Below are 26,424 nucleotides of genomic sequence, written 5' to 3'. Positions count from 1 at the left end.
AAAACTGAAGCCTATATATTTAATGACAAATGATTAATACTGAAGAAAAGTTTAACGTAAATTACTTTTTTATCAAAGACGTAAAATGAGTAAAGACTGTTTAACGAAATTTGATGTTTCACGAACATACGACAAAGATTTTATAGGTCTTTAGAACTTTTTTTCATTTCTACGAACAAACTTTTTTTAATAGCCAAACTTAAAGCATGTATCTAATACTGTGTTTTACATTCTAAAATTAAAAACCTGTCTTATAATATAATTAGACGGGCCGGTTGGCGTGGTTGGTAGATACTTGCCATGTAATTATATATAAGTGTGTATTTACAAAAAAAGAAAAATAGTATATGTAGTATAGCAGTTGTCTGGTTTCCATAGTACAAGCTCTGCTTAGCTTGGGATCAAATGGCAGTTTGTGAATAATGTCCCAGGATATTATTATATTCAATGAAAAATGTATGCATAACATGCAATGAAAAATGTATGTTATGCATGTTATGAAGATTTAGGGATTTTTTATTGAACATATCTAGTGTGAATTGAAGTGAGTAAATTTCATGACGTTATGTCACGTGCACTGTTAATACTTTTTAAAAGATATTCATATTTCGATCTCTGATGCTCCGTTCGCTGTATACTATATATTTAAAAATAATAAAACTATAAACTTTTAGAGCAAAACTCATTTCATAGAAAATAAAATGTGATTGCGTTCTCTAACCATTACGTTGTTGAAGTAAACAATGAGAGTAAGCAATGTTTATTAGAACAATATCGATCGTTTATACGGTTCTGAAATTAACCTTTAATAAATTTATTACTTGTTTACCTAGGTATGTACCTATTTCGAATTAGGTTTTATGGCGTTCCCTATGAAACAACTTTAAAATAAAGTTAAATAGTGCCTATCGTTATTACATTTCATACCTAAAGAAACTGTGTACTCGTATATATTTGAAATTAATGGACTTCTTAAGATTGTTTGAACGATCACCAAGAAAGTTGGCACTATGTATTTTTTTCATGGAGAATTTTTTTATCCTGTTTGTTGTAACTCGCTATGACAAAATCTGCTAACTACTACTGGAAAATCCTTACTAATATTATAAGTGCAAAGATGAGTTTGTTTGTTTATTTGTTTCGCTTAAACGTGTCAACTTAACCAATCTTAAATTACATACATATTATTGTATACACGTTGTCAGGAATCTAGGGTACATAAAACTCCTCCCCCCTACTAAAACAAACATTTGCCACATTTATAATATTAGTTTGATGTGATTATTAAGCTGAAAAAATATTATAAATATTGAAGCAATATATAATAGGTAGACAGACTAGCAAAATGGTTACCTGATGGAAAGTGGTCACCACTGCCACAGGCATAGGCACGCTCAAATAGTGTGGAGCTAACAATTATTGGAGCATTTTTTCTAGCTGGCTGGCTGAGCAGTGTCTCTTTAAAATGGACAGCTTCTTCACACAAAGTAAAGTATTGAAATGACTACTCTTCTCGTGCCACCATATGAATGCAAGCCCGAACTGCAAAACAACTAGTCATCTCTTTCTATCTTAACTCATCGCCACTATACTTTAAATATTGCCATTCCATTATACGGAAGCTGTTAGAGACGCATATCTGGTGTGCGGGGAAAGTTTGTCTGCAAAACACAGATGTAACTTTTAGTCTTACGCCGATGGAATGGACAGCCGTTACAATTAGAGAGAAGATTAGACAGAAGATAAGCAAGATGATTATATCGAGATGGCCTAGTGGTTAGAACGCGTGAATCTTAATCGATGATCGTGGGTTCAAGCCCTGGCAAGCACCACTGAATATTCATGTGCTTAATTAGTGTTCATCTCGAGCTTGACGGTGGAGGAAAACATCGTGAGGAAACCTGCATGTGTTTAATTTCATTAAAATTCTGCCACATGTGTATTCTACCAACTCGCATTGGAGCAGCGTGGTGGAATAAGATCCCAACCTTCTCCTCAAAATAGAGAAGAGGCCTTAGCCCAGTAGTGGGACATTAAGAGGCTGTTACTGTAAGCAAGATTAGTAAAAATATTATGTAATTAAGCAACCGCAACTGCGAGTTGTGACTAGTTTAAGGTCGTTTTATTAATTTCCTCTCCATAAAGCACTCAATTTATGAGCCTTTGTAATATTCTATATTAAAGTTGTCGACATGTGAGTTAATTGGTTTTGTGCTATGTTTGATATCAGAGTATAGCATAACGGGACGGTTCTTTAACGTAATATAAATAATTAACATAGCATATAGAGCATTTTTGAAATAATCAATTTTTTTTTTGAATATTACATTTTTGATGAGTTTTTTTAAGTAACTGCATATGAATGCGTATTGCAAGTTGAATTCTCTTCTAAAGAAGGTTTGGAGTATTTTCCGAAAAATAATACCAAGTTTTGGATAGTTACATATTGCAGAACTTCATAAAAAATCAGCGGTGCATGGCCGGATTTGTAGCGATCTTAAATCAAGTCCATTTATTTATTTAACTGAACTATATCGGATCCAGTAATTTGATAAAATTATATAAAATATTTTTATAGAATCGGCAGCCGACAAATTTGGCCACTTGAAGGTAAATGATCACCACTGTTCACTGCTGTCATTGGCACTGCCAGAAATATTAACCAACTCTTACATCGCCATTGAACCACTTACCTTGGGAACTAAGATGTCATTTCCCTTCTCACCTCAACTTAGTGGGTAAGATCGCTTCGTATGCCGTGACATAACATAACCTTTCCTACTCCACAGTGTCTTTTATTATAAATATTAACGGCCTTATTCATAAACATCCGCTAAGCAATAGTGGATGGTTATATAAGCAATTACTTCTTTTTTTGTCATAATTGATGTTCGAAAGACCAACATTTATAGGTAAAACCCTAAATGTATTATTTTACACATATATTATTGTAGTATGCATTATTACTCTCGGTCATCTATTTTGTGATTTTTAGCTACACTTACATATATATCCACGGAATGATGTATGAAAAGCTTTCCAATTCTAAAACCGAAAATTTCTAATTTTTCCCGAAGGTTGGAGCTTATCTCACCCCTGCGACTCTCTCATTAAAATATAAGTGCCTTCTACCGAAATCCGGAATAAAAGTTAATGTTTATTCATGGATAAGGAAACAGATGTAGGAAGTAGTTTCTTTGTAGTGGCATAAAGACTAGCAGTAATAAGGAAAATAAATATTAAAGTAGAAAAACAAAGTATTAAAACTAAATGACCTATTTAAATTAAATATTTTGGTATCAAATTCAAGCAAGCACTATTGACAATGTTTTTCCTATGACAAATGATAATATTAAATATATGTAACATATTTAAGATCTAAGACAAACTAACTAATCAAATAAATATTACAATTTTTGATAACAGTAACAGTAACAGTAACAGCCTGTTAATGTCCCACTGCTGGGCTAAGGCCTCCTCTCCCTTTTGAGGAGAAGGTTTGGAGCTTATTCCACCACGCTGCTCCAATGCGGGTTGGTAGAATACACATGTGGCAGGATTTCAATGAAATTAGACACATGCAGGTTTCCTCACGATGTTTTCCTTCACCGTCAAGCACGAGATGAATTATAAACACAAATTAAGCACATGAAAATTCAGTGGTGCTTGCCCGGGTTTGAACCCACGATCGTCGGTTAAGATTCACGCGTTCGAACCACTGGGCCATCTCGGCTTTTTTGATAAGGTTTATTAAAAGAGATTCTTTGGAAATTGTTTTTTTTTTAATTATATCTAATTAGTTTTGCATCTAATACTTTGAAAGTTTTATATTCGCTCGCTCGCTTATTACTTTATTCAAATTACATATCAGACTTATACTATAATAAACGAATAATGAAACAATTTTCAATGGACATGAAATGAACTACGAAAAACATATTTGACATTTTATTATTATAAAATAAATATATAACAAATGACAACATTTCGAACCGTCCCAACTGTTCATGTTTTGTTAGGAAGTCACACTCAATTGTTTTTCCCAATCAACACAATGGACAAACAACGAGCTAATGACTTCGGCGACAAATAAAAAACGCCGAAACGTGACAAAAGCGAATTGACGTATTTGTTCGACATTTTCATATAACTCAAAATAACGACGACAGCATACAAATGAAATTAGCACTTCGGTTTATTAATATTTTAGTTATTATATCCTAATTATTTACGTGTTATTATAAAAATTAACCTCTAAGTAGTATTTGTGTGAATTTAACAATAGATCAAGCTGATTTTGACATAATTTTTGTACTGGAATAAAAAATGTCTCTTTGGATTTTGTAGTAATGTTTTGCACAAGTGTGTGTGCGCAAACACGTATGCGTTATGTATTAAAAAACTGTTGTTAATCGAATGTGATTTCAGTGAATGTACTTGTAATACAAGCAATAATTAATATAAATTTTTAAAAAACAAAGATAAGCTTTTATACTTTTTAAATTTACAGATGGTCTACATTTAATATTAACCTTTACATCAAAGACTAATATTATAGTGGTAATAAAATAAATATATAAGAAATATGCAAATAATTTAACCAAAAATGCTTAAAATAATATTTTATTTAATACTGGTGGTAGGGCTTTGTGCAAGCTCGTCTGAGTAGGTACCACTCACTCATTAGATATTTTACCGCAACACAGCAGTACTTGGTATTGTTGTGTTACGATTTGAAGGGTTAGTGAGCCAATGTAATTACTGGCACAAGGGATTGAAGGCGATATAAGCGATGGTTAATATTTCTTACAATGCTAATGTCTAACGGCGTCAGTGACCATATACCATCAGGTGGCTCATATGCTCGTCCACCCACCTCTATTATATATTAAAAAAAAAAAAAAAAAAACAAAAAAAACTAAATCGAAGTATTATTGAAAATCATATTATCTGTAAATAAAATAGAGTAACAGAATATGAATAATAAATGACGTGTATAATCAAAATATGTTTTTCCATATATAGTATTTTTTATTTTTCAAAAAATTACACTCGCTGGAAAAATAAAAATATATTGTATTATTATTATATTTGTTCAGATAATTGTAAGCGGAACCCTAATCAAAACCTTTTTCGATTACGACCATTAAAAAAATATTTTTAAATTTAGAACATGAACTATGAAAGAAAACGGTCCATTCTTTAAGAATTTTAAATCCAAATTTATGCAAAATTGAAATGTCTTAATACTATCGAAAAAAGTAACATTGTAAGGTAATTTATCATATATGTATAATATATATGTCCAGTAAGGATTTAATTAATTATATTAGGATTAAACTTAAAAAGAAATAATAGCTACTGTACACATTATGACTTCGTAAAATGGTAGCAATAAAGTCAGCAGCATTTCCTTTTTTAATTGTAATTACCTAAGATTTCCTAACACTAAATCAGCAACACTAATAAATAAATTGCCTATTAAGGTACATCTAAAATGTAACTAAATGCGAATATATCAGGATATTTTTGGAGTAAGTAGGTCAGACATCATTACGTGAAATGCGAGTAAGTCTTACTAAATCGCTTAATTTATTTAATTTACTAACAAAGTGCTAATATCCATCATTTATTATCAAGTATCTAGAATAGTTTTATATTGACATTAATCTTAATAATTGTACACGTAATTATACACGTATATCGAAATTAAACAAAATTGTTTGCGGGTAAGCTTGTAGAACAATTATTGCACCATGCATGGCTCAGAGCTAAGCGATTTTTTTTTCTGTTAAATACCGTTGACCGTACTAGTCTTAGAGAGCTGAAATGACCCAGTGACTACGGGAATTCTCTGAGAATACGCGAATCTTAATTGAACATTGAGAGTTCAATCCCGGGTAAGCACTACCGAATTTTCATGTGCTTAATCTATATTTATATTCATGTCGTGTTTGGAGATGAAGGAAAACAACGTGAGGAAACTTGCACGTGGCTAATATAATTGAAATTCTGCCACCTGCTTCCACAACTCACATTGGAGCAGCGTGATGGAATAATCTTTACGCCTCTCCTCGAAATTGAGAGCCAGCAGTGAGACATTTATAGGCTGTTACTTTACTTTACAACAAGTCCTTATCACTGGGCGTAGTGAAAATAGACTCCATCTTGATATTTGAACCTTCTGGGACTCTGAATCACGCGCCCTACGAATTCTTGTCACGTTCGTTTGCGTGACGTCACTAGCCACTGGCGGATACAGTGAATGCGTATATTGTGTTGATTTTTCCAAACGAGAGCGTTAGGCTTGCAGGACGTGGAAAGGTCACCTGATTATTTCTGTTATCTTTTCCTCCCCGAGCAAGAGATACTATCGAATTAAACACAAATAAAGCCAATGAAAATTACCCAGGTTTGAATCCGCAATTGCCATCTCGGTTACAATATTATATAATCACCAACGGCCATCAGTTGAAATGCATTATAAGCCCACTGCCACATATGTCTGCCAGTTATATGCACATTTAGGTTATGTTAGTAAACTTTGGTTTCTTTCCGGATAACCTCAATAGGATAGAATATTTTAATGGTGGTAGGGCTTTGTGTAATATATTTCCCAAGGTTGGTGGCGCATTGGCGATGTAAGCGATGGTTAAAATTTCTTACAAGGCCAATGTCTATGGGCGTTGGTAACCACTTACCATCAGGTGGCCCATATGCTTGTCAGCCTACCTATTCTATAAAAAAAAACTGAGATTCTCTCAAGTATTGTAACAATACCAACGTAGCCCAGCCCTATTTCTTGCTATGAAAAATCCAATTCTTAAAATATTCACCACCAACTTTGCACTACGCTTTCCATTTCACTTTAATTTTAAGAGGGTTGCTACATTTTACAGCAACATTTATCTTGAAAGGTATAAAATTTCAAATTTTCTTAAGCATTACGTACTATAAAAAAACTTTAAATTTTATTCTACAAAACCATTTGGTTATTACTTTTTGATAGATGTAATGTGTCAGTACACTATCGTATTTTGATCTACGAATCGATTTTTGACACTTCCATTGATATGTAGAACCGATTATCAATTTTAGCTTTTGAATAAAAAAATATCAATATTACTGGAAAAAATATCTTTGTTTTGTAAATGGTTTTTATAACTTGTTTTTATCATTATTAATTTATAAACATTATAAACTTCGAGCTTCGTTAAATTAAAATTCCATTTTATATGTTTTGTAGAAAGTGATAGCGTAAAAATAAAATATTCATTGATTTATCGTATCAGTTATATAGTAGTAGTGTATACACATAATATGGGGTTACTAAAATTCCATAGAAGACGAAAAATAATAAATATGTATTTCATTTTACTTAAATACCTATGTGTGGTAATAAATCTTGTGAATATTTATTTGGTTGTTTATTTGTAAATGTACAAAACCGGTAATTTGAATCCTGGTTTCTTTTTAAGGTTTTTGTTTTATGTAGGTAGATAGGTAAATGCCATCTGGCCATCTAGGCAAGTATTCACCACCGCCTGTAGACATTGGCGATGTAAGAAATTTTAATCATTTAAAAATAGCCATCAAGATGTTAAGTCTCTTATGCCTTTTACTTGTAGTTACACTTGCACCATTCAAACCAAAACTCAACAATACTAAGTTTAGCAATAGAATATCTGATGAGTAGGTAGTATCTACCCAGGCGGGCTAGCACAAAGCCCTACCAATAAATTTAGGATTGCTTAATATATGTATATTTTATCGATGTTTGAGTTTTTTATTTACTGATTAACCTATGTAAAAACGATTGTTTTCAATTTATTTATAAGCAGCGAATACATCCCGTCATTAAATTTCATAGAATACAGCTATACCTACTTATTGCACATGACAATTAACCTTTTTTTTCTGATACCTTTACGGTATTATAATGTGTAACGGTTATGTATTATAATGAAGTCATAAATAAGATAATTAAAATTAGGCAGTTTATATATACACTTAGAGGGACGACGATGGTGTCTTCGTTGTCTATTGACTCCATGCTTGATCGCCAGTAGACGTGGGTATTCGGGCGAGGAAAATATTTATAATTGGAAAACGCTCCACCAAACACGTAGCATGCTATTCTTGACATCCACCGGTCGCCTCCTCTAGTCGTAATGGCGGTCCTGTCACATTTCTCACACTAGAGCTCGGTGTTGCGTTAGAGTACACGAGACGGGCTGATAACAGTTGCCAGGTTACCATTCGTGCCATATCGCTTATTCTCGTAATGCGCGGTCATACTTTATATTTTATTACGTATTTTAAAGTTAACTTTTATTTAATCTGGAGCAGTTACGTTCTAAGGTATTTGTTAAAAGTAAATAACCAAATGGACTTAGTATGGTTTGTTATTTGAGTTACATTTTTTAAGTTTAAAGTACCCTTTTTAGTTGAGATATGAAATCTAACAGATATTCTTCACAATTTTCCATCGTGAAAAAAAAAACAAAAACCTTAACGAAGGAAAAATATAATTATTATAAATGCTTACACAAATATTATCATTGGATCGAATACCAAATTTGGTGATCCGTTAGAGTACCAAAGTTATCGACGTAGCCCATCGGAATAGTAAGCTGAATTAGCGGTGGGCTAGACGGATATAGGTTGGAGTAGACGTGTTCTGGAATGGTGACCACGCCTTAGCAAGCTTAGCGTAGGACGCCCTCTAGCTACGTGAAGTGACGATATACAAAAAATGGCTGGCAGCGGATGGAAATTAAAACCTAAAGATCACACTCAAGGGCGTGCCATTGGAGAGGCCTTTATCCAAAAGTAGATGAGATCTGTTCTCGTGGTAATGATTATATAAAATCTATTATATATGTTTGAGACCTCGAAACAAATTGACCGATCACTACGAAGTGTTCTCTATGTATATATGTATTTTTCATGAAAAGCTTTTTATAACATCTATTAATTTGTAATTGGAAAATCATCCTGACCTGAACATAACAAGCGAAAGAATCACAATTTTTTTCCCTTGTCAAATTTTGTAAATATATACATTTTTTGATAAAACAAAGAAATAGTCAAGCGCACGTTGTTGTTTTACGATATTCATCATATTATATAATTATTATTTACGCATATCATTATAGCGAATCTAATTGGTTACTAATTAACCAATTAGTTCAGTTATATATCGATTTAGACCAAGTCGACCGTTAGTTAATTTGACTGCGAGGTTGCTTAGGATTATATAACAGGAGTAGCGGGTAGTGTAATTACCTGGTCTCTTCCACCAATTTGGAGCTTATTCCACCACCGCATTGGAGCAGCGTGGTGGAATAAGCTCCAAAGCTTCTCCTCAAAAAGAGGTGCGGAGGCCTTTAGCCCAGCAGTGGGACATTCACAGGCTGTTACGGTATATAATGATATATTCGTCACGTGCTCAACGGTAAGGATAAAAAGTCTTTTGTAAGCCTCCAATGAATTCAATTCTTCACCACTTATCACAAATTATACAGCAGTAATACTTAGAATGTTATGTTCCGGTTTAAAGGGTGAGTGGACCTACAAGCACAAGGGACATAACTTACTAGTTCATGAGGTTGGTGGCGCTTTGGCGATGTTTAACATTTCTTACAATGCCAATGTCTATGGGCGTTGGTGACTACTTTCTATCAGGTGATGACGGATCCATTTGTCTCGTCCGCCTGTCTATACTTTAAAAAAAAAAAACTTAAAATGTTGTGTTCCGGTTTGAAGGGTGAGGGGGCCAGTGAAGTTGCAAGCACAAGGAACATAACACATCAGTTCCCAAGGTTGTTGGTACATTGGCGATAGTCGGTTGTGACCACTTACTATCAGGTAGCCCATTTGCTCGTCCGCCTACTTATTTTATATAAAAAATAATAATAAGACAGCCAGTCAAAAATGTCTATTCAATAAACTGTTCTGTATTTGTAAGAATACAATCACATTTACAAGTAAGAGATTTGTTATAAACTTTCATAATTAAGAGAAAACAGCTCTCAGCAAAGAACTACGAAAAATAATACAAGATTTGCAGATGCTAAAAAATTAAAAACTTTAATCATTAAATGTTTCATTTTCTTTAGGATTTAACAAGATTTTTAATTTACGAAGCAAATTTACTTTTCATATTGAAGAACTTTTTATCCAATTAACGACTTCACAAGGACTTTCACCATGTCAATGTACCCAGCAACTATGTCATAGGTTTTTTAGGATCTATAATCCTGGGTTGAACTCCCAGGTCGGGGTATGTTCAGATTTTTTTTGCCCGTAAACAGTGTAAGAAGTTAGTAAGTGAAACTTTCCCGATTATCAGAAAATACGTATGGTAATATAAACAGGAATAAAAAACTTTGAAATTGAATTAATATGATATGATACGACTCGAGATCTTGAATAATCTGCTATATTAATTATGGATTCCTGTATATTGAATATCGGCGTGGTTTTTTTCGAAACTTTGTATTAAAATTATAAGCAATTAAGTGGAATGTCATGTTCATTATATCATGATTTATCATGAAGATGTAATTAAACAAGAACTTTTTTTTGTGCCAATTACGTGCAATATATAAATCTAAGTTTTGTTTATATCTACTCCTTTACTTTACTCGAGTCTAGTGTGCCCGTATTTGCGCACACAATTCGTTGTGTAATAATGTCTCCATGCAATTGGTTGGTCTTTGAGAATAGTCGCCATGGCCAATTTTTTTTTTGAAATTCTATGTATATTGTATATTTAACGCCCAAACGTTTTCATACAATTAAATAATAAAAATAAATAAAACAAGCAATCACCGTTTTCAATAGTAATTCATAAAATTTAAAAGCTATTTAAAATAGACGTTTAAATACTTGGTTCGATCTGACCAATATTATTTTAATTTTATATTACAAGAATTTCGTTCATAAGTTAATGCAAAGAAGAGTGAAATTCCTGTAAAGCGTTTAAAATATATGTGAATTTTTATCAGTCAAGTATTGAAAATATTTTTCTTAAGACAAATGGAATTGTATTAACATATACAATATGTTTACGTCCACATTTCAGACGGTAATGTATTAAAAATTTTCTATTTCACTCTTTTTACTTTACTTATTTTCCATTGAAAAAAATAGATAGCATGCTTATAAAATTTAATATACTTTAGAAACAACGCTAAACTTATAATATATTTATTGGAATTAAGAAAGTTTTCCTGAACAACATTTACTTGGTAGCAGGGCTTCGTGTAAGCCCTCTGGGTAAGTACCTACTTATCACTTATTCTGCAGATAATCTGGAACACCTAGTATTTAAATAAATAGATTTGTCTAGTTTGAAGAATGAGCTGTGAATATCTGTTGTAGATATAATGATATATTCATAATTCTCAAGGTTGGTGACGCATTGGCGTAGCGAACAGCGACACGTACATGGCTGACTTTCTTTCAGCGCATAATGAATAAGAGCAGTGATGACTATTTACTGTCAGGTAGACCATTTACCTATTATAAATAAAATTAAAAATAGCAGCTGATTTGAAATTGCGGCCTTCAGTTAAAATTCAAAAGCCTTGAATTTATTTTATTTTAAATTAATTAATACGCACAAAACAAAGAACCTGTCTAAATTTACGAGTTAATTAATTCTAAAAGTTAATTAAAGATATTATTTATTACATTGCTTTCTACTTGTATTTGCTTTGTCTTTTAAATTGAACCAATCATCTAAATACTCAGGATTTGCTAATTTACAAGTACAAACTAAATTCTCTACTTCATTTCAGTCAGCCAATAGCACTTTAACGTCCAGCTTATAAAATGCTTGTCAAAGTAAGACTTACTAATGTTACTGAGCGCTGATTGGTCGCCAACACGTCATTATAATACCACCGATCAATTACAATTTGTATTAAAATTAAATTAGTTTAATTTGACATTGATCAGGCTTTAGAAACGTTAATTTAAAGGAAAAGTGATGTAAGATATTAATAGGGTATTTTAAACACACTTATTTGACCTTTCTGATTTATTCTTATTTTTCATGATAAATATAACTATTTAAAATAACTTTTTAATTGCAAACTAACTAAAACACATATGTGTGTACACAATATATTCGCTATCTTGAAGACGAACCGTAAACGGAACGTCACCGGATATTATTCGCTAAATTGACCTAGATTTAGCAAATATTGCAAAATCAAAATACAAGTAAGACAATTGGTAGCTATTATGAATTGTATTATTCCGAACGAGTATTTATGGGAGGAATAGGGAGGAATAAGTAATGTAGTCGCCATTTAATGTTTGGGCTATGGTCTCCTCTCCCTTTTGAGGTTGAGCTTATTACAGCATGCTGCTCAAATGTGGGTTGGTGGAAATGCATGTGGCAGAACTTCAATGAAATTAGACACGTGCAGGTTTTTTTACGATGTTTTTCTGCACCGCCGAGCACGTGATGAGTTTTAAAAAGAAATTAAGCACATGAAAATTGATTGAAGCTTGCCTCAGCTTGAACCCGCGATTATCGTTTAAGTTTCACTCGTTCTAACCACTAGGCCATCTTGGCTCGCGTACTTAATAAAAATTTCACACCCTAACACATACTTACGATCATGCAACAAAATAATTTTGAACAATTTTTGGGATATTCCGTAAAAAGTTTCTTAGTCGCAGACCGCTATTTATTAATTGGCAGTTCTTAGACACACTTTAAAGTACATAAAGTCCTGTGAACTCCTTCAATCGTGTCGGATTATGAAAAGGAATAAAGAATTCATGTGTTTGTGCGCTATATATAATAGATATCTTCAGTTCAAATGACTAGTTCTTAAAGATTTTCTGACGGTTTACTTGATTAAGAATATAAATAAAATAACATACGATTCTCACTCATTTATTTTCTATTATATTTTAAAACATTGATTTTCATCTGTTCATAAATTATTATATACCACATGTACACCGCCTACTAGATCACAATGAAATTACGATTAACGCAATATTACCTACAATAAATAAAACAAGTATTATTTACAAATTGTCATTATTATTTTATAATAAATAATAAAATAAACTCTTATTTTACAAAGACAACATTTAGGTCGATAAAAAAATGGAATTTAAGATTATATTCTTTATAAAGCGCCTCTAAGCAGTACCGAATGTTGGTTGTAAAAGTGAAAAGTATAGCTTTTATTTTCTTAGAAGTACACAACAGGATTTTAAAGATAAAAATTATAACAAACACAGAACTTGTGAGATACAAATTTTAAGACATAAAATATTTAAATAACTAAGTTGTTTTTTCAAAATGCTTTTAGAACTTAATTGTTTGATTTAATGGTATTTCAAATCATATAAAAGCAGATTTAGCATAGTGTCAACATTGAGAAGATTCTACTGATCAAAATTCTTATTTTAAACATTTATTCTTATTATTAAACGTGAAACATTTTTTATTTGTATCACTATCAAATCATATATTATCTCCTCCTTTCTTGGTTAACCATTTTAAATATTAGAAATAGATATACAGTATGAAGTAATACAATTACTACAACGTTAATAATAAGATAGGAATTAAGTACATTTTTTTGCTACCAATAAGCGCCTATACAATCGAATCATTTGGTTTTTCCGCTTTAGATAATAATGGTACACTACTATAGTCTTTGAGGCATTCATTTACTTTCCTAGCTCCATTGTCAAAGGAACTCGCTGTCGGTAGTTTAGGTATCCAATTGTTATTGCCTATTTTATTCGGTTTATGGTTACCGTTCGTATTCAGCTGACAGTCCTTCAGTTTTACTTTAGGCTGTCCAGTCTGATTCACGTTATTATGATTCAGCGAGTTAATATTTAATGATACTGAATTTGAAATGGTTTTATCTTCATCTGTCTCTGATACTCCATTTGTTACAGGTTCAGTTGGATCAGAATGTTGTCTTTGCATCTTAATAACTTGCAATATAGGCTGAGCTTCTTTCTCCAATTTACTAATGTCTATTTGTTTTTGTATAAATGTTCCTGAACCTCTTCTGCTTGATGACCTTGAAGTTTGATCCATACGCTGTCGGAATGGCGTGAGATGTGATAGTGACCCACTCTCAACTGACTGAGTTTGTAATTTTACTAATGGTGCTTTCTCTTTTGGTGCATTTGGATCAATTATTTCTCCCAATAACCAATATGTGACTAGAACTCCTTTTCCCTATTTAAAAAAGGCAAAGTTTAATACAACTTTATTTTTTATTCGTCAGTTTTTTTGTGTTACTAAATTTTTGTACATACCTTCATAGCGACTTCTCCTCTACACTCTAATCGGAATGTACCAAAGCTATCAAGCAATGCCTTCGTTGTGGGCGAAACGTGAATTTTCAATGCTTCGCCATTGGATTCCATTCTTGACGCTGTATTCACCGTGTCTCCAAAGAGGCAGTAACGCGGCATCTTCAGCCCGACAACACCAGCTACACATGGTCCTGTGACAAAAAAGATTCATACATATTCCTGTTTAAATGTTTTACTATTTGTATGAATTCAATTCAATAAAATGTAATCGTGTGAAGTATATAATATATCTATTTTAATAACCCAGGCTAAAAGTAATGTGATTTAAGTGTAAGTTACGTGATTTAAATGAAACTACTATATACATAGATTTCAATGAAATTCCACATAATTATAGTTTTACTATCAAAATAACAAAAAATATAATATTTAATACCAAAATGATCTTTATTTTTCAGGATCATAATGGAAACTAAATCCATTTTAAAAAATATATAAAATGAAGTTAAATAACCATTTAACAAGATATTGACCACTTAATTTTATGGAATATATTTTTGCATATTTTTTAAATTGATAAATGAGAAATGGTTATCCATCAGTCAATTTTTCAAAGCAATTGCGATTTAGATGAAAATTCTTTTGTACAAAGGCGCTCTGTCTTTGCTAGAAAGCAATACCGTTATCATATCCCCTGATGTATTATTTATAAGATAAAGCTTTTTACATAATACTTTTTCCCTTCAATCTTTTGTCTTCACGCCTCTCTTTTTATTCAAATTAGATTATTTCAATCAAAATCAATTTGAATGTTTTATTTTATGACTGTTTTAAATCATCATTACGATCTATTATCTAAATATGTACAAACTTCATTTTGAAAATTATCTTTTCCTTTAGTATTTTTTATAGTATAAATAAAATGTATCCATGATAGCATCATTCAAAAGGATGCAATAGAAATCGAGAAAAAAATGCACGAACTGTACCCCAAATATTTAAAATGCGAATTTTGACCTCAAGTTATTTTTATTTAGATACACTTTTACACTTTATTTTTATCGTATATTATTACTTTTTTATCATATATTTAATTCTATTCTATTTTTGATTTGGAAACATATAATTTTAATTCTGATTTCTATTATCTGTAATTTATTTAATATTTGACATTGTCTTATTGTATGTACACTTTAATACAAGAAGAACAATATTAATGCTAAGCTGTGTAAATATTATTAATAATTGCATCTTTTGTATTTTTCGTTTTTTGAAGTTAAACACTAGAAATTCGTGTATTGAAATGAGAGCTTTCAGAAGGTACATTTTCAAACTTTTTCGAATATATCATCATTCATCACATCTCATTAGTCTACTAAAGTGGTATAAATAAAGGCAAAAGCCAAATTTCATATACCTTTTGTACGTAAATTTCAGTTTTATTTTATAATTGTTTAAAATATAAGACAAATATAATTAAAACAGAAGCTTTGGAATGGTTTTAATAAAACAGGAGGATTACATTTATTTTGATATAAACAGCGACTAACGTCTGAGCATTACAAGTAAAGATAAGCTAATAACACCGATTTTCTGCTTTCGCAGTCATGATGTTTGAATCTTTATGTACATATTAAGAACATGTTTTTGTTTACCGAAGTTCGTATTTCAATGTTTTTTTTTCTCTTGAATAATACATAAATAATTTTATTGTGGGTAACTTATAAGCGATGATTTTAAAATAGCAATTGATAACAATTACCGGCTTTTTTTAAAAACACTGCTTGATATGACAACTAGTAATATTTTTTTTCATTTAAATACTCAATTTATTAACTTGAAATTTACAGATGTCCTACACAATAATTTTTAAATATATTAAGACAAATATCTTACCAGAATGCAATCCAATACGAAGCTTGAGTTGATCAAGCGGTCGGTGTCTGATTTTGAAGCGCCGTACAGCGTTCAAAAGCGCGAGAGCCATGCGCGCCACTTCACAAGCATGCCGAGTACCATTGCGTTCCGGTAGACCAGAAACCACCATATACGCATCACCTATCGTTTCCACCTGAAATTATTACTCATTGATCATAACCATCACCACCGGATCTTCATCAAAATTTTGAAAACTGATAAGCTGAGACAAAAATATTTATCTAAATAATAACTTTATATATATATAAGTTAATATTATAAATTAATACATGACATAAATTAAAACATACGACCAGGCATATAATGCTATATCCTATTTATCCTGCGACAGGATATTGATAATCAATATCCTGTCGTAGGATATATAGGATATTCTATAGAGAATTGGTAGAAAGAATTGGCAAGAAATTCCCTAACTTTCGTCCATCAATTAATTTATGTAAATCCAGTTTTACGTGTTACGGATTACGACGGCTACTAACGAATAGTTTTAGAATACTTAACTGACAGACAGACAATTTGAATCAGTTATTACATTTTATTTAATTGAAAACTTTAGAAAAAACGAAACTTACATTTGTATAAATATTTTAATTTAAATGCTTGTTCGACTTTACGACAGAGATACTCTTAATTTGATTTACAATATTTCATTTCAAATTCTTGTCACTACCTTCAAACTCAAAACTTGATTTCTCTTAAATTATTTTACTTAATACTTATTTAAGAACTTACCTTATACACATCATAATTCTCAACGATAGAATCAAAACACGTGTACAAGTCATTGAGCAAATCAACGACTTGCATAGGAGTTGATGTTGCAGATAGCGCCGTGAAACCGACGATATCGGAGAAGTAAATGGTCACTTGTTCAAACGTTTCAGCGACTACAGACTCCCCGTTGATCAGCTGAGAGGCCACTGACCTATTCAAAATATTGTTAAGTTACAAAAAAAATAGAAATACATATAACTAATCTTTATAATAATTATTAAATATCATTTTAATGTTAATTAAATACTTTTTTATTTATTATTATTATAGATGGTTTAGAGGCTCGTGAATCATAGTCAAAAGCTCTAAAAGTGTACTTTCTTATTTGTATGTCAAATTAATTTTGTGCTCGGTGGTGAAGACCAACATTCTGAGGAAATCTTGCATCGTGAAATTCTGCGCTTGACCTGAACCTTCTTCTTATAAAGAGAGAAGGAAGTTACTTACTTAGACTGACAAATCGGCTTGATAAGTAGTCATAAAGACAGAGGCAGTAGATACTTACTTTGGTAATAGCTGGTACAATAATTCCTCACACTTTTTCTTCTCTTCCAAATAGTCCTGTGTGCGTTCGCTTACCAATGATTCTAAATTATTAGCGTATTGTTCCATCCGAGAAAGCAAATTATCTAAAATATTACTACTTTCTTGAGTTCTGAAATAAAAAATAATAATATTAAAACGAAAAAGGACTAAAATAATTTAATTATTGTTAACGAAATTGCTTACAAAGCAAAATTATCAGAAACAGTTAAAATGGGAACATTTGATGTCTCCATCGATATCGCGCGATTTCATAAAATAGAATTATATTAAACATAAAAGTCAATATTAATAACAAAACAAATATAATTTATTCATGAATCCTTAAAAAAATTACTATTCCATAAACAAATTAATTTTAGTCTTGCAAAAAGTTGCAACTGAAATTGATCAAAATATAAATCCATGACCAATGTTTTATGTACATAAATATTACTTATTGAGGCGACGTATAGCTCCCTTCAAGTGACCAAAGTCTGGTCTTTCAGTGGGCTCCTCTGCCCAGCATCTCCGCATGAGATCCGTAGCATCATCCGCTTCACATGATCTGGTATACGTTGTGTTTGGTCGAAGACCGCTACTTATAATCGCGTCTATCATCTCTATAACAACAATAAATATTTTTGATTATCGATTTAATATTTTGTTTTTAGTTACAGAAAATTTGTATTTAAAGTTTCTAGTTTCTTTCAATTTGTTTATCATTATCTGTCAAGACGAAAATTGATACCGTTCAGTTATAGATATAAATTAATGTAGTTCCTACCTTTGGGGGATAAATCAATGCCTGGTCCGAGCCAAAATACTCCCTGTCGATTGACAATCTCGTGCATTATAATACCAAATGAATATACATCAGCTTTTTGTGTTCCTTCTGGGGGTGGTTCAGACAAACGGAGAAGTTCCGGAGAAGTCCAAAGACGACCTGAAGAAATTTTTCAAAATTGAATAAGAAAAATCTTCATAGATTTTGTATAATGTTATGGTTTTTAATGAACATAGCTGAATTAGTATAATGTGCAGATTTTAACGATTGTGGGTCAAATCTGAGCATGCAACATAAAGTTTTATGTCCTTAAGTAATATTTATTATTCAACTTTTTCCGCATTGAAGCAACGTGGTTGCATAAGCTCTAAACCTTATCCTCAAATGGAGAAGAAGCCCAGTAGTGGGACATTTTAAAGGCTTATAATTTTTAAGTCCACAAAAAACTGAAATGAACTAAGAACATAAAATATTTTCAAAAGACGGGTTTCCAGATTTTTTCTCAAAAGCCCAAAATAGTTGCTATGTTTAAATTCATCTAAAAATCTGATTTAATTTGAACAGGATTTATTCAATAGTATACGACAATTTATTTAATTAACTCAGTATCAAGAAAATAAAATAATTCATTTGTCTTATTTTATTGCAATCTTTAGAAGCATTGATTTTTATAGGTCCATTGAACTTTATTAAAAATACGGTTGAGTTAGGTTAGGTTAGCTAATATCTTGTCCGATCCAGAGGGTGAGTCGGTTCGACTCAGGGATACGATGACGTCAGTCTGTGACGTCTCTATGCCCCGAACCGGCCGCCCCAAGCGCCGGGTAGTGTATTGGTGGTCGTCGCATATTGCGCGAGTCTTGTCTTCATGCGCGCCGCGAGTACACCCGTACCCGAAGAAGAAAGCGAGCAACTCCAGACCAAAAAGCTGAAGATTATGAGACGTTTCGGGAAGCCAAGTTGGCGCTCCGCGTCGACATCACGGACGCTTGCGCTCGTTTCTGGAACGAGCTCCTAGAGGGACTCAACATCCGTTTGGGCGTCCATACCGTGTAGTGTTGGGCAAATTGCGCCCGTGGATACCCCCACTGACGGAGACCTTAGATCCGGATTTACTGAGAAGGGTGATAGAAGTACTCTTCCCAGTGATCCGGTCAAGTCCCCCGGCCTCCCTGCCATTACCGGCCTGGTCCAATGAGCTGGAAGTGACTGAGCAGGAGCTAAACCGCGCGATTGATCGCATTCGGACTCGCAACACCGCACCCGGCCCCGACGGGATTCCGGGGCGGGCGCTGGTGTTAGCTTCGGCTTCATTGGGGAGTCGGCTGAGGCGACTGTTTGACAGCTGCTTCTGTACTGGCACGTTCCCCAAGGTCTGGAAGGAGGAGAATTTGATTCTCTTGAAGAATGATGGCAGGGCTGCAGAATCTCTCTCTGCGTACCGTCCCATATGCCTACTCGATGAGGCTGGCAAGCTTTTTGAGCGAATTGTCGCTTCTCGTCTGTGTGGGCATCTGTCGCGTGTCGGCCCCGACCTGGCCGAGTGTCAGTTCGGCTTCCGACAGGGCCGCTCGACTATTGACGCAATCTTGCGCGTCCGGTCTCTGTCGGAGCAGGCGGTGGCCCGGGGTGGCGTGGCGTTGGCGATAAGTCTCGATATCGTCAACGCATTCAACACTTTGCCCTGGGACACTATTAGGAGAGCACTCATACACCATCGTGTGCCTCCTTACCTGCAGGCGATCATCGGTGGCTACTTGCGCGACAGATACATTTCGTATATAGAGCAAGACGGTACGAGGACCCGGAGGGAGATTTGCTGTGGTGTGTCTCTCTGATCTGAATCTCGCGTATGACGCAGTCCTGCGCGTCACTCTCCCTGAAGGTGTCAGCATCGTCTGTTATGCAGACGACACGTTGGTGCTGGCAACGGGGGAGAATTTTGAGAGAACCAAAGAGCTCGCCGAGCTTGGGGTGAACACTGTCGTCGAAAAGATCTGCGAGTTGGGCCTTCGGATCGCGTCCCATAAGACGGAGGCGCTATGGTTCCATAAACTGCCAAGGAGCAGGGAACCGCCTGACTCGCACGTCCGCGTTAGTGACTCATACGTCCAGGTGGCCAGGTACATGAAATACCTGGGCCTCACACTGGATGGTCGCTGGGGCTTCGGGGAGCACTTCGAGCGCCTGGACCCCCGGATCGAGAAGGTAGCGGGTGCCATGCACAGACTGCTGCCTAATCTCGGAGGACCGAGGGAGGAAGTTCGCCATCTCTATGCCGGTGTCGTGCGATCGATGGCCCTCTACGGGGCACCGATTTGGTCTCACAGACTATCGGGCGTCCGCCGATGCAGGACTAAGATCCAAAGTTCGCAGCGGAGAGTGGCCATCCGCATAGTGCGGGGATATCGCACGATATCGTACGACGCGGCAACCGTCCTAGCGCGCTTTCCACCCTTGGATATTCTGGCGGATATGGATGCGAGGGTCTACCAACAGACCCACATCCTCCGCCAGAACAGTGAAAGCGCGCCCACTTCGAGTGCGCTCGAGGCGTTGAAGCGGCAGCAACACCGGAGGGCTCTTGCGACGTGGCGTGGCCGTCTCTGTGAAGAAAGGTACACACGCAAACGCGTCGTTGGAGCGATCCTGCCAGCCTTCGAAGCCTGGATGAGACGAAAGCGACGAGTCATCTTCCGACTTACGCAGGTAATGACCGGTCAAGGTTGTTTTGGAGAATACCTATGTAAGATCGCACGCGAATCGACGGCGATGTGTCACCACTGTGGCGCGGACCGGGACACCACTCAGCATACGTTGGAAGTGTGCCCCGCGTGGATTGCGGAGAGGGAGATCCTGGTCCGTGAAGTCGGACAAGACCTGTCCCTGCGAGCAATCGTGTCGGCGATGCTTCGCAGGGAATCGGCGTGGAGGGCCGTAGCCTCCTTCTGTGAGACCGTCATGGTTCAGAAGGAGACGGCGGAGCGGGAACGGGAAAGGGCCGATCCTCCTCGGCGGAGACGACGACGGCGTCGTCTCGGCCCTCACATAGCCCAGACGCCCGGGGCTTAAAAGATAGGGCGTAACTCCGGGGCCGTGGATGCGTGAGGTGGGGGCCTCACGTGTCCTATTTCAGACGGTCCTGTGGAGGACGGCAGCCGTGATGGCCTCGCGCTGCCGTACGCACTAGCGAGGAGTGCGGGGGGGGGGGGAGGCGCGAAAGATCCCCTGATGAGAGCTCCGCCGAGCTACGAGTGGAGCAAAGCACAGGAGAGGCCGCGGATGCGTTATATCAACACGATCCAGCCTCAGCCGCAGCCTCTCCGATCCGTGCTGAGGACGGCCATCGCAGTGTTTTAAGTGTTAAGTGGGTAAGAATCCCACATAACCCGGTTCCACCCCCATAGGACCTGGGTACCTTTCTGAAGGTTTCCACTGCGAGAAAAAAAAAAAAGTTAGCTAATATCTATAAAATAAATATTAGCATGATCACGTAATCTCTTACGTTGAATTTATCATTTTGATCGCTGTCTTATTTTAATAATTCAGCCACAACAAACATATCCTGATAAGATCAAGTCTAAAAAAACTAACAGCTCAATTTGCCTGCTGACGATTTTTGTTTTTTTCAGTATAACGTGGGTAGAGAGGCATGTAAATGGCCACTTGATATTAAGTAATCAGCACCGTCTATACACAACAATATAATACATATTCATCCCTTACACAGCTTATGCGCCACCAACCTTGGCAACTAAGATGTTATGTTCCTTGAGTTTGTTATACTCTCCCAGACCCATCGTGTGAACTAACTTATTATTAATATTCATATTTTTCACATCTGCTAACTGTGTCCTCTAATACACGTCAAATATATAAAAATATATTTATAAATATGTCTGTAATTTAATTTAATAGACAATTTTATTTCTTATAATAGCAAATTAATTCAGATTTAAATATTTGGATTAACATAAAAATGTGTTACACGGATTAATAGACTAATACAGAATAATCTTTTGAAATTCTTTTGTTAACCTGCTTCTACAACACATTTTTATGTTAATGAAATATGTTACGAGAGACGCAAAAAATTGCTAAGCTATATATTATATATTCTTTACGGAAGATTAATATTAATTATAAAACTGATCTTATAGATAACGATTAGAAAACTAATCGGTAGCCATTATGCTGTTACAAATAAATATATCATAATTCCAGAGAAAACTTGTTAATATTTCTAGTAGAAGCGTTACCGAACCGACCGAAACAGCCTGTGAATGTCCCACTGCTGGGCTAAAGGCCTCCTCTCCTCATTTTGAGGAGAAGGTTTGGAGCTTATTCCACCACGCTGCTCCAATGCGGGTTGGTGGAATACACATGTGGCAGAATTTCAGTGAAATTAGACACATGCAGGTTTCCTCACGATGTTTTCCTTCACCGCAAAGCACGAGATGAATTATAATCACAAATTAAGCACACGAAAATTCAGTGGTGCCTGCCCGGGTTTGAACCCACGATCATCGGTTAAGATTTTTTACCGCTGGGCCATCTCGACTTTTTTAGAAGCGTTACGCCTAGGTGAAATGGGAGCATCCTATTTAAAATTTTAAATTAAAATTTATTAAATACTTTAAGCTAAGATGGCCCAGTGGTAAGAACACGTGAATCTTAACCGATGATCGTGGGTTCAAACCCTGCACCGCTGAATTTTCATGTGCTTAATTTGTGTTTATAATTCATCTCGTGCTTGACCGTGAAGAAAAACATCGTGAGGAAACCTGTATGTGTCAAATTTCACTGAAATTCTGCCACATGTGTAGTCCACCAATCCGCTAGAGCACTATGGTAGAATAAGCCCCAAACCTTCTCCTCAAAAAGGGAGAGGAGGCCTTAGCCCAGCAGTGGGGCATTCACAAACTGTTACTGTTAAATATTTTAAATCGGTAAATAGCAATTCCTCAATGATAGATATCGCTATTATAATATAATTTAGTTTTGGAACATAATTTCGGTTATAACAACAAAGTAAATTTTATTTAAACTTCAATTTTATTTTACTCTTTTATAAATACGTACGGAAGCTGATTAACTCATCGATTTAGCTGCGAATTATAATAAAAAGGTAGTATAAAATACCTTCGTCATGAAAAAAAAAACATGTGAGAGACAAATTTCATGATAATCACACGCTATCGAAATTTATTATTCTCAAATATAAAAACATACATTGTATAATATCAGATTAACCTTACGAAGATGAAAGGTAAGTAATCAGATTATCTTTAGTCCTAGTATTATAAAAAAATGTCTTACGAGTCCAATAGCTGTGAGCTCGGTTGTCTTTTTCTGATGTTCTCAGGGCATTTAATCCGAAATCGGTTATTTTCAATACGAAACGAGAATCTACGACACAGTTGCTTGACGTCAGAGCACCATGAGACCTTATATCGCTGCTGTGAAGATAATGCATTCCCTAAACAGAACAAATTTACATAAAACATTATTATATAACATCCATAAATATAAAATGTAAAATAGCCTGAGACCGAAGCGATGTATTGATTTTTTTATCAAGATTTTTGCTAAATAACTTAAATAGTGTGTGAATCTTTTTTTCTTGTTATTTATTCGAAATTTAAATATACGGCGTAATGGTTTTGTTTTGTCAGACGATGGCAAATTGAAAACAATTTCTCAAGTGACACAAACATGTCCATTTATCACGAAGTCAGGCGTCTGCTAAGTTAGTTCTAACTGACTTACCTTTACAATGTCATGCATCAAGCTCACTTTGAACATCCAATCTAGTTTTATCGTATCGTTTTCCAAAATATCTTGCAGGGATCCCTTTGGACAGTATTCTGTTAGGAGACAACAATGTGGCGGATCTACACATGCTCCGTAAAATCTTGCCAAATGATCGTGTTCCAAATCTTTCATTTTCTTGAGTTCAAGAAGAAGCGGTCTTGTTAAATCTATCCTCTGTTTATCAACCTTCTTAATAGCGACCCTGCAGCCTTTGTAAAAACCACAAGGGGCGTATACTTGACGATCTCCAGCGAGAGATGTTGCTTCATCAGAATATGCAGTCTGAAAGATACTTGAAGTTTATATATTTGTATATAAAAGAATAATTGAATTTCAGACTGACATATCAACGCACAGCCCAAAATACTAGGGCACTATGAAATTTTGCATACAGGTTCCTTTTAAGTAGTAAGAAGGCACTAAGGAAGAGTTTTTGAGATAATTTTTATCCCTAAGGCACTAAATAAAGGGGACGAAAATTTGTAATTTATATTTAATAAATCTGAATTATGACGAGAGTGAATCTGCAGGTAAAGCGCTAGTTGAATTATATTCGACTGAATGATATTAAGATTATAAGAAGTTTTGTTTTTAAAAGATAATTAGCAAATATTAGTCTGACATTTTAAAATTTAAATTAGTGTAACATTTTAAAAATAAAATCTTATTGAATAGAATGTTGCCTATAAAAGATAACTATATTGATTCAAAATATTGCATTTCTTATAAATATCTTATTATTATAAGGTAATAGTTATATTTCCGAAATGCAGAAATATTTAAATAAAGTCTCTTTGTCGGGTGGAATAGGTATTTATGTATATTTTTTAAGATATTTCTCGTAGTTATAACAGGAGTACAATCAACACTCACCCCAGAGCTGTACCTTCGAGCCAATGAATGTATGCTACCTCTCAGCCGTCCTCCAGGAAGTAAAACATCACTCCAGCTGACTCTCCAGGTCATCATTGCAATCTCAGCCTCAAGTTTGTAATGTCTGTACAAAATAAATTACACATTTATACCAGTGCCTTACTGTCTTTCGCGTACACTGCTGGGCAAAACAACTATTCGCTGTCTACTCTTTAATAATTTTTCCCTCTCCGGAGGTAGATGATGATGTTAGATTTGATTCGAAACTTGCAGGTTTTATCACAATTTCGCCTATATAAACAAAATTAATTATGCCACAGTATCTATTTATATTATATTATACTGGTCATATATGTTGACCCTTGATATATTTAAAACGTGTTCTTTTCATCTAACTTCGCCTGCTTTATCCTACGTTACCATTTTTACTTTTAAAAAAAATATTTTCGGGACAATGTAAACTTGAATGCTTATAAACTTTTATTTTGTTTTCACAGAACATTTGAGTGTCGAGTAACAAATTGATGATTAGAGATATTTATATAGAAATATAAAAAGTATTTTAAATAATTTTAGTAATAAGTTACGTAGTATAATTTCTGTGTGAAATTTTAATTTTTTATTTTATATTTTTGAATGGAACTGTCTGTTACAGAAATTGTGTCTTTGAATGTTTAATGGCTATTTAAAGTAAATTGACGTAACTGTTATGTGCAGGCCTTCTTCCACAATGCTGCTCGAACGAATCTTGGAACACATGTGTTGTTTTCATACGACACCTGCAGGTTTCCTCCTATAGTGTTTTCATTCACCGCCGATTACAAGATGAATTATAAACGAAGCGTTGATAAAAACGAAGTTGAAAGTATTTAATTTAACGATCAATTAAGACAAATTTTAATTAATAATCGTGTTTGTTATTCAAAAATAGAATGTAATTAAATTAACTACATATTTAGTGCTCATAACATAGTCTCAAAGCTTTTGGCTTGTTGATAATGTAAGGGATAGTTAACTTTCTTAGTGTCAATTTCTATGGGCGATGGTGACCACTTACCATCAGGTGGCCGATTTGCTAGTCTGCATTCCTATTCTAAAATGTATGTAAAAATCCTCGGATTATTTTGCGAACGTATATTTGATATATAATTGTATAAATTTAATTTTCGAACACATGTTGTACTTCTTACTAAAAAAATGGAAAAATGTGTACGTTTGTTTGGAAGAATTCTAATAGTTATGAAAGTTGATTATATCATTGTATAGGACTAGTGCGTTTATATTCTAGTTATGTACTATAATACAAAGATCTTTTCAATGTTAACATTAATTATGTTTTCACTTGCTAGCAAAACAAATAGATAACGACGGCAGTTTAGATGAATTATTTCGAACAA

The 26,424-nt window shown here is 34.4% G+C and overlaps 1 protein-coding gene across 5 annotated transcripts in view; it reads right to left on the bottom strand.

The window, feature by feature from the left end:
- Positions 1-12,905: 12,905 nt before the first annotated feature.
- LOC126776469 (atrial natriuretic peptide receptor 1) overlaps positions 12,906-26,424 on the bottom strand; it is a 271,011-nt gene continuing 257,492 nt past the window's right edge. For all 5 annotated transcript variants that reach the window (XM_050499001.1, XM_050498999.1, XM_050498997.1 and 2 more), the window contains 10 exons: positions 25,028-25,151; positions 24,110-24,436; positions 23,660-23,819; positions 18,341-18,499; positions 18,011-18,176; positions 17,537-17,686; positions 16,990-17,182; positions 16,213-16,387; positions 14,317-14,507; positions 12,906-14,236 (listed from right to left, as the gene is read on the bottom strand). In XM_050499001.1, coding sequence (XP_050354958.1) covers positions 13,637-14,236; positions 14,317-14,507; positions 16,213-16,387; positions 16,990-17,182; positions 17,537-17,686; positions 18,011-18,176; positions 18,341-18,499; positions 23,660-23,819; positions 24,110-24,436; positions 25,028-25,151 — 2,245 coding nt within the window. In that variant the 3' untranslated portion in view covers positions 12,906-13,636. The remainder of the gene's footprint in view (positions 14,237-14,316; positions 14,508-16,212; positions 16,388-16,989; positions 17,183-17,536; positions 17,687-18,010; positions 18,177-18,340; positions 18,500-23,659; positions 23,820-24,109; positions 24,437-25,027; positions 25,152-26,424) is intronic.

The sequence above is a fragment of the Nymphalis io genome, chromosome 20 (genome assembly GCF_905147045.1).
Source record: "Nymphalis io chromosome 20, ilAglIoxx1.1, whole genome shotgun sequence".
NCBI lineage: Eukaryota > Metazoa > Arthropoda > Insecta > Lepidoptera > Nymphalidae > Nymphalis > Nymphalis io.
This window is presented reverse-complemented; position numbering and strand designations above follow the sequence as displayed.